Source organism: Limulus polyphemus, unplaced genomic scaffold (assembly GCF_000517525.1).
Source record: "Limulus polyphemus unplaced genomic scaffold, Limulus_polyphemus-2.1.2 Scaffold1143, whole genome shotgun sequence".
Taxonomy (NCBI): Eukaryota; Metazoa; Arthropoda; class Merostomata; order Xiphosura; family Limulidae; genus Limulus; species Limulus polyphemus.
In genome coordinates, this window is record NW_013666753.1 from 81090 (window position 1) to 91783 (window position 10694).

The window sequence follows — 10694 nt, forward strand, 5'->3', positions numbered from 1 at the left end:
TGTCCAATGGACAACCTTACCTGTATCAAAGATTGTCCAGAAGGCTTTATTGGTTGTCAAAAAAACATAGACCTTCAAAAAAAGATTCAAGAAGTTTTGTTACATTAAAAGAGAGAGGCAAATCTAGCCTGATTTTGTACTGATTGAAACTTTCATAAAATTTTGTTTGGAGTTATTATTATGCTATGTTTAATTCCTGGATTTTCCTGCTTTTCTCATGGTAGCTAAGCCTTCTGTATTTCCTAGATTCCATTGGTTGTCTGTCTAACAAAAGCCTTAGGCCTATATGTGCACAATCGAAAGGGGGAAGTAAGTGTTTCAACTGTGATGATTAACAAATAAACATTTCGAGTTTGGTACTTTGTACAAGAGAAATATTGGTACAATCCACCAAAAGGGGCTGAAAATATTAGAAAAATTTTGATTTTGTGATTGGCTAATAATGCTGTTTCAGTCACTAAACTTTCTATCATAAACAAGCTATACCTCTGTGCTGTTTTATGCACGTAAATTTTGTATGGAGTACAATTGAGCATGAATGGCTATGTGTGATAACACAGTACAGTGTATACAGCTTAATTACATTATCACACATTGTACTGCACTATGTTTGTATGCAAATATATGGGTAGGCAGGAATTCATAACAAAAATGAACTCTGATAACACAAATATTTAGTGAGATTAATTTCTAGTATAGATGCTTACAACAATAAAACTAATATGGCTGTCTCAACTCTTTACTAAAAAACCTTCGGTAGGAACTAAAACCATTAAATTTACAAAACATTTTCAGCCCCTTTTGGTGGATTGTACCAAAATTTCTCTTGTACAAAAAAAAAATGGACCAAAAGATATTTTTTTGTGAGTGTTCAAATAAGTTAGGGAACTTGCAAATGATTTTGGTCAAAGATCAGAGTCAACATTACATGTGTAGTGTAGACATGGATAAGTGTACAGTAGACTGAGATACTATTTTGAGTAAGGGTCTGTTCAAGGGCACTAGTTTTTTCATTAAAAACGAGTGATGTGGCACAATGTCATTGTCATCACGAAGACTGACTTCAATTTCAACTTCAGTTTTTTATTTGCGAAGCATTTTATAAAAATAAACAACACTTAACCCATTTAATTTCCTAAATGAAATTAACATTACACTAAACACAATTTCTATGGGTTTTCTCGACTTATTTAGGTCTAAAGTACATATGCACAGTTCATTCCAAACCATATGCTTATCATTTGGTGAACATGCATTCAGATGTTTCTGCATATTCAGCTAACTTTGCCTTCACTACATTACATTTACTTTACTTTACAATAATTTAGCTTTTGTTCATTTCTTAGACTGCTATAAACACCATTTAACTACATTTTTCTTGACTATGGGTTTTATTCTTCATTTCTGTAAGTTTCTTTGTTTTCACTCATAAAACTGTGTCATACACTGTATGCTCACAACTGTTTCATACACTGTACACTATTATAAATACCATTACTATAATTTACTGTTTACTTTACATGTAGTTTTATTAAATATACTTATGTCTATGTGAGTTTGTCTGACCACGTAAAATTTTTCAAACAGATAAGGATTTCTTGATCTAATAAATAATGCCTGCAAAAAAAGATTAGTTTATGTGGCATGTATGAAAATGACAGAATAAGGAAAACTCAAGCAAAGAGCATGAAAACTACTGCAAATGTTTTGCATGTTGTACCTAGTCTCATTATTAATCTGAAGTACAATCTAAGAAAATAATAAGTAAAACCATAGTTTTTGGTAAGTGGGTGGGGATTATTTGTTACACTATTTTAAATTCAATAAGCAAGTTAAATCATATATCAAAAATTGTTTGAGTTGTAACTTCTTAATATATTATGTAAGTTTGTAAACTTAGATCAACCAGTGTTCCCCTCTTATCACTTGGTTTTACACATCACTGAACTATTATTTGCACATCACTGAGATATTATTTCTGCTGCCTAGAAATGAAAAAAATGCAGGATTGCAAATAACAAGCCAATTAAATTCAGTAATAAAAGAATTTACCAAAATTCTCAAAATGGTTTTAAAAGTTTGGCCTTTACAATGTTTCTTAATTTTTGGCATGTGACTTCATATTATCTATTAACCCTATGGACCCAGGAGGGTCGAAATTCGCATGTCACAACATTTTTAGTTACATTCAAAATTTCATTAAACTATTTTATTTTCAATGTATGTTAATAAACTTGGCATCAAAGTTTAGTTTGTACTTCAACTTTTTATATCATCTAAGTTTCAATTTCCTAAGTTCAAAATGAAATACTTAAATAAAATGTCAATTTGCACCACTAAGTTATATGACAGCGTGATCTGTTGTCTTATTTATAGGTTTTTTCTTCCCTTATGAGGGCTTAAATCAATAAGAAACGCATACTATAGATATTGCCAAGCAAGAATATAAAATTTTAGCCTCTTATCTTTTTCCTTTAATGAGATATCACTGTATTTGTTCAACCTACATTGATAAGCTCTTCTCATATCCTCTATTTTTTAACGATTTGTCTATAATTCTCTCTTCCATTGCTATTGGACATGTTTCTAACCAATAGAAAGAGCATGTATTTGTTTTGGTTTAGCATTCAAAGTCAATAATTTCTGGGAAGAGCTTGATATGTCTAGCATAAAGACGTATCTCTGAAGAGTACTGGACATTTTTTCATATATTTATTGGTTAGTTAGAAATACAGAAAAATTATAGTAGATATGGGACATTCTATTCTAGTGTCTAATATTTATTTTATGTTCTAAAATGCATATTTGAAAGCTACAAAAATTAGATTTGGACAACCAACTTAGTGACAGGAAGATATATTCATACTAAACCATGCAACCCGTGCAAAAGGCCTCAAGACTAAAGTTAGTATTAAATTTCTGGGTTTTTGTGTGTATTTCTATTTGCTGTTACATATTTTTTTAAAAGTAAATAAAGTGTAAAAATTAGAAACTTAATAGGTTAGGTAATAAAACTTAAATGAAAAAAATAAATAAATCAAAAAATTTCTCCTCAAGCAATTCACATAACCTACCACCACATGATGTAACTAGATAGTTTATTTATCCTATGCTCCTACCAAGTTATTTTATTGTTTTGTTACACTACTTACGCATGATTCCAAAGGCAATCTATTATAATAATATTCAGTTTTTATCTGTCTAAAAATGTGTGCACACCTTACTATCTAAACACACATACACACACGATTCCAAAGGCAATCTATTATAATAATATTCTGTTTTTATCTGTCCTAAAAATGTGTGCACACCTTACTATCTAAACACACATACACACACATGATTCCAAAGGTAATCTATTATAATAATATTCAGTTTTTATCTGTCCTAAAAATGTGTGCACACCTTACTATCTAACCACACACACACATACCTCATTTCAATGAACGTAAACAAAAGGCAGATGTAAATATATCTTAACAGACATTTTGTCCAAAAAAATATTAAAAGCTTATCAAATTTTCAAGAAGGTCTAACATGAGGTCATAGAATAACATTATAGGTTTATTTATTGATAGTATTAAGTACAGGAAAGTTTAATCCTATATAAACTAAAGCAAAAACTTAAACAAGCTACAGTGTTATATCATCTCTTTATCAAATATAGGTCGTACTTAATAAAGGCTTAACAAATGCTAGGCCTAAGACAAGTGACTTGTAGATTTTGTTGTCTGTGATTAGAATTATTTTGTATTATTCTAGAAATCTTGTACTTAAAAAAGTACTTTTGCAATAAAGATACAATCTTGACTGTAAATGTTTTGCAGGTCTCTGCTAGTAAAACAATAAAATTAAATTAAAGCAGACATGAAACTGTTAGGGATCTAGGGTTATCTAGAATAAATAAATAACTGTCTGTAACAATCTGCCATCATTCAAGAATAAAAAAAAAAAAAAGATATTTTGATTTTATTTCACATTTTTCAACTTTTGCTACAGATGATTTTACTACAGTTAGCAATAGAAAATAAAAAATATAGCTTAAGTATAAAGATCTTACCTCAAAAAAACTTTTGATATTCTTTTAGAAGGTTTTAGAGGTTATCCAAATAAAATATGAAAACCGTAAGATGAATGGAAATGTTTTTATTGTTAGGATGAAAAATGAAAATCATCTTTCACTTAGATGGGCTCAGTAAAAACTTTATAAGTTCACAGAGAAATCTTTAGTAAAAATACTTTCATGGTTACAAGGTTGGTCAAATTAACTAAGCCCAACTCCATAAGAATAATGGCACTTCAAGGCTGCCTAAATTCCCATTAGTATCAGTGAGCTTCACTTTTACATTTTCAGGCACAAATGTACATATTTACAAAAAGTTTAGAACTTGAGAATTTCACGCACTAAATATAAGGTCAGTACACTGATCTAAACTAACATGTTTTCAAAAACTCCTAAATAATTCAAAAAGGATACTGACTTTAATTACAAAAAAAATTATTGAAGTACATACCACTTCCTGATTAATCAGATGAGCAAGAAACCTTGAAGAAGAGAGACTAAGCTGTTTATCATTTCTTCGAAAACCACGACGAAACTGGATTATAAGACGTCGGAGGATGAGCTCTCCAATTTGAGGAAACTGTAAAACACACACAAATGAGTGTATGTAAGTATGTGCGTGTGTGTGTGTGTATATATATATATATATATATGTACTCACATACATATGTATCAATTCTTGTATTAAGAGTGCAACAAAATGTACTAATATAAGATTTGTAAAAATTTTAAAAATAAACAAACTATAACATTGATATTCTATGGTATATAAATCTTATGTGTTCAAGAAATTTCCTGAGAATTATGTCAGCTGTTCTATTGGATAGTTTGTCTGTTTTCAAAGATATATGAATAAAGATAAATAGCAAGAACTATACTGTTAGAAAACACTGGAATGCTTAAAAACAGAAAGAGTATAATCAAGTTTTATTATTAAGTTTTTCTTCTTATTGGAACTGTATTGTTCAAGAACAAAATATTATAGGGTTATCTTTCAGTATACATCATGCAATTTACATGCATCTGTGGAAATATCATTTTACTTACAAACAAATAAAACAATATATTCATGCAAAAGAAGCAAAAAAAGTTAACACTTAAGAAATATGTTTTCAAATTATCATTTGAAGAAAATAAAAATACAATTCTTTGAAGGTACAAAACATGTAACAATGTCATAATTCACAGTAGAAAATGTAACAAAAATAAGGAACACTACACAGAGCTACAGTTTACAGTAATATCCAAGACAAGAAACATACTATATCAACAGTAATATCCAAGACCAGAAACATACTATATCAACAGTAATATCCAACACAAGAAACAAAGTATTGTTCCAGTTTAGGTAAGAATGCTGTATCAATACTAATGTCCAAGAAAATAATAAAAGCCCTATAACCTGAGCTCTTTCGAAAAGTGGACCTTTCTTTTTCAGTTTACCCCAAAAGAAGAAAGGTCCACCTTTTGAAAGCACTCGGGTTATAGTGTTTTATCATACTGTATCAAGACTTCTTGAACCTATGTGTTTTTCTGACATCATGAACATCCAAGGAAAGAAACAAAAAAAGTGTTTAGAATGTATTACAAGAAGATGTGAGACAGTGTTATTATTAAAATTATTAAGAATCATGCAGAAAAACAATGTTATCATTCAAGAAATGAAACATAGCAATGATATGATTTAACAAAGAGAACAATGAATGTTCAAAAATATAGTAAAATACAAAACAGAAGAGATGTTCATTCTCCAAATCAGCTTTCTGGTGCTTACTTGGTTTATTTTTTCTCTGTATCTCGGAAACATAACCTCATTTTCAAGAGAAGTTAGTTACACAATTGGAATTGAAATAAAGAAGTGCTGTAGGTCAGAGACCCTGGGCCATTTAATGGGGTCCAGGACACTACACTAATGACAATCAGGAGATATCTTTTCCACACAAATATGAATGAACTTTGGCATTTGTAGTAAAAGAACTATTACTTTCTTATCCATAGCAAATATTGAATTTTTAAGTTTTTCTCTTTTGCCAAAATAGTAAACACCAGTATTATAAACATTTTTATAGGAAATCGATTAAGCTAAAAAAAATTTCAAAAAAAAAGACATCCTAGGTAAAGCTTCTCAGTTTCCCTACAATTTAAAAACATTGCAATATATACTATGTCAACTAATAACATGTGAGCTGACAGGCAGTAATTTTGGTATGCTAATCACTACTTCAAGAGAGATCATACACACAAGTAGGTATTTTATTTAACTTTGATTAGGAAAGATGGATTACATCTTATCAGATGTGTCAAATAAATTTATGATTCTGAATTCCTGATCATGTTCAATGTTATGCTCCATGAAAGTTTATGATTAGCTGACTCAAGTTATTCACTTCCCTACATTCATACTGAAAGGAAGTCAAGGGTAAAATGTATCAATCACTAAAGCTGCAGCTTTCTTTTTTTTTTTGTTCTATTCACTCCTGCATAAAGATTTTATACTCATAGAACCATGTAAGGAAATTTGTTTACTCAGTTTTTGAGAGCATTGTATATTAATGTAGTACAGCAGAATTGCACATATAAGTTGAAAGCAGCAATATAACAAGATATTAGAAAGAAGACTTCATAAACATATAAAAATAATCCAAGTCTAAAACTACAATAGTAATACATCTTATAAATAGTTATTTATGTTGTTTCCACATAAGCAAATTATTTTAAAACCATACAAAAAAAGAGACCAGTTTTCAGAATTTCACATGCAAAGTTTTGGTTAGGATTAGAGCAGCATACATCAGGACTGGTATGTAACATTTTGTATGCAAAAATAGATATAGAATGTAGGTTATATTGCCAAACAAAATGATGATTTAAGAAGTGAAATTCCTACTATGCAAATGTTTAGGTGCTGACTCATATTTGTCTGGAAAACTTTCTCTCCCTTTTGAATGTCAATGGTTCAGTTAATAAAAAGTTAGCCACCAATACTGTATCATGTAGTACTAAACAGGTGAAAATTGTTTTAATATTCTTTACAAATGTGAATAAAGTTTGAAAACTTAAAATAGTAATCAATTTATTCTCAGTAAAAATGTTATTATTCATCTCACTAAATTTAAGAAAAACTAATTGTATTATATAAAATTACACAAAGCATTATTCTCAATTAAGGTAAGAACCAGATAATATTATTACCCCTTGTGTACAATTTTAATCATGGGATTATTAAGGCAAATCTAAATACTATGTATTACCTTAGAATTGATGACTGCAACAAAAGCAGAATACACATGGCTGAAAGTAGGTGATATTGCTTGTGCCTGTATAACGGAACGAGCTAAAAGACCTCTGAGAAAATAGTATAAAGAAGTTAGTAACATGCATATTATACAAAATAATCTTTTAGTAATGTTTATATTACTAAAACATACGATAAATAATGTGATCTATTATAGTTTTTTAAACTTAAAGAAACTGTTAATTAGACTATGTTTTACAAAACTTTACAAAAACCAAATAAACAGAATTTAAACTCTAGTAGCATTTTTCTTCACTTAGCATGCATACAAAACAATTAGATGCCACTTCAGTGAAGATCTCGACCACATATTAATACTTAAAAACATACACATTCAATGGACTTTTCACTGAATTATGCTTAGGAATTTCATTTTGAACCTCAAGATCACAAAAGCATCTCTCATAGGATCTGTTCTGCAGTTTTGTAAAAATCAAGCAAGCAAACCTCACAGGTAATTCTAATCAAAGACCATACAATTTTTACCTCAATCAAAAATGAATGAGAGAGAGAGAGAGAATCTCTGAAGAAGCAGATTTTAACAGGCATTTATGAATATAATGTTAGGAGCATAATTCTAAATAGTATGATTAATTTAGTTTTAGTTAATGAAAGATATCAAAATAGCAAGAAACTTTGACAATCATTGACATTTTACTGCAAAAATGACACATATGTATGCATTTATTAGTAATTAGTGGTATACTGGTTACTCATGGTGTACCACAATTTCAAAATGCTATATTATTAGTTACTATGCATTCAGTGGAGTCAGTGTTACTGTGGAGATGATATTTCCATGATCCTTTACAGTTTGATAAGGCATACTTTAACAATGGCAGAGTCTTATCAGTCAAATAATATAATTCTTCTGGGAGGAGGAGGAGGAGGAGAAGAAGAAGAAAAAAAAAAACTCAACCAGTGCCATTTGAAATATTTTCCTTTTCTCTGGGGTTGGTATTGATAATACAAAGACAAAATGCCTTAAAGGAATTTAGACCTACTTACAGAGTGACAAAAGTTAAACTGCAGGTTTGTCATACACTTAAATGCTTATATTTATTTTTAATGAAAATAATAAATACATACAAACTAAAATATTTTATTTCCAATGAAGTTAGTAACTTTTCCAAAATACAATACTTGCTAGATGGTACTATGCAAAGATATATTGACAAGCTCATTCAATAACACAGCAATAGTAGCATCACTCTGTAGTACTAACTTTTCCTAGAAATATCTGCTATAACAGATGTTATATAATTCCAGTTACATGTCCTAAATATCTTTGTTTATAATTAAATGCCTTGTACCTTGCATTGGCACTGACTCAAATGAAAGAATGTTTAAAAAGAATATTTAGGACTTGTATGCAAACAGTAAACACGGTAATAACATGGATCAGGCCAAATGTAGACTACACATTCTGTAAATGCTTTATACAAATGACAAGTCTTGTAAAGATATTTCTGAAGTTATTGTCAAAGCACTTTACTGTTCACAAAGAAATACAATATAGTGGAAATTTATCTTGGTATTGGGCCAGGTCTAAACAATGGCTAAGCCTCTCTCTTCGCAAGAAAGTTGAAATTTACTAAAAAAAACAATACTAGAAATGGCCATAGCCAAGAAGTTGAGACAAAACATCAAACTTTTTTTTACCTAGTATAAAACTAACTTTGGAGATTTTTTTCAGTCGTTTTTGTTATTGTTTATAATTAAGCACAAAGCTACACATGGGACTAATCTCTGATCTGCACACCATGGGTATCGAAACCCAGTTTTTAGCAGTGTAAGTCCACAGACATACCACTGTGCCACTAGAGTTTTTTTTCAGTCTGTAGTAAATTGCTTGTATATTCTGTAATATGTACTGACAATGGGTTTGAATTCAAAATGATTTCCCAGTTTACGTAATTGAAAAATATAGTTTATTTAGTTATTATAAGTTCTAATCGCTGTAAATCTAAGAATAAAAGTTATTTGTTTCTAAACTTAAGAAAGTTTGATGAATTTGATTTTTTTCAAGCTTTTTAACCCTATACATATGGTAGGGTCAAAGTGCAAATGTCAGGACTTTTTAGAAGAATTACATTCAAAATTTGATTAAACAACTTCATTATTAATTATGAATGTGTGTAAATAAGCTAGACATCAAAATAGTGTATAGTTCCAAGTTCTATATTATCTGAGTTTTAATTTCTCAATTTTAAATGAAAATATTTAAACATATTCTCAATCTCCACTTCTCTGTATCACTTGATCCATCTGTGCTCCAAATAGCCTATTTTAAATTTTCTTTCTACCCTTAACATGATATTCTTAGTGTCCCACGAAATACAAAAGTATACTGTAGATATTTGCAAGCCAGTATATAAAACTTCTTGCTAAAACATGAAAAAAAAGTGAAATCCATATGCTACACAATTCCTCATCCTACCTTTTCTAAAAAATTTTAATAATTCTCTTCAACATTTTCTATTGGATTATTTATAACCTTAATAACTTTGCCATAAATCAGAAACACACCAAATGTGCTCGTACATGTGATAGCTTATATTGTTTCTGTTGGCATGACTGCATTTAACAACATGTACACAACATGAGGGTGTGGCCTAGTAGCCATTGGTTGCATAACTAGCCAAAATAATGCCTGTTGTTTGTATTTACTTTGTTTGGACTACACAGCAGTTTTGGTTTAGCTTGATATACTGCTTACTTATTACATCCAACAAATAATAAGTGTTACTTAAGGTAAGTTTGCTTACAGCAAGTTAATATTCATTATTCTTCATTTGGTAAAAAGTTGATTGTTGAATAACTTGTTCATTTAACTGCATTTGTCAGAAATTACTAGACTTGGAATAATAACGGTCTGAAAACATACATCACCATTAAAAATGTTAACCTATTTACATGAAAATCTCTAAGTAGGTAGGAAGCACTAAAGAGGATGGTTGGTTTGTTGTTTGTTTTCAGCATAAAACTACACAATGGGCTGTCTGCACTCTGTACACTGAGGGGGGCTTTAACCATGGATTTTAAACCACTACCAGACCACTGTGACCCATTGAGTCAACCACTATTCAGAGGTTATGAAGAATTCAAGCTAATTTCAATATTGCACCGAAATGATAGTTTATTTTGAGATAATTTAATTAAATATTTCAATCCATTCATGTTATTCATAATTCAAGAAAAGATATTTGATTGTTGATCAGGAGTAAAAGGAAAGACCATTTCATTTTTCAAAAAAGTGAAGTAAGAAGTTTGGTAAAGAGCACGAACGGTAGTGTGAATGTTTTTTTGACTGAGAAAATAAGCAAACAAACAATC

General features: G+C 29.8%; 1 protein-coding gene across 1 annotated transcript in view; it reads right to left on the bottom strand.

Moving 5' to 3' along the window:
• LOC106462326 (pre-mRNA-splicing factor CWC22 homolog) overlaps positions 1-10694 on the bottom strand; it is a gene marked incomplete at its 3' end in the record, with an annotated part of 71349 nt that overhangs the window by 25907 nt on the left and 34748 nt on the right. Inside the window, exons 5-6 of the mRNA XM_022389550.1 lie at positions 7315-7408; positions 4515-4643 (exon numbers count right to left, since the gene is read on the bottom strand). Coding sequence (XP_022245258.1) covers positions 4515-4643; positions 7315-7408 — 223 coding nt within the window. The remainder of the gene's footprint in view (positions 1-4514; positions 4644-7314; positions 7409-10694) is intronic.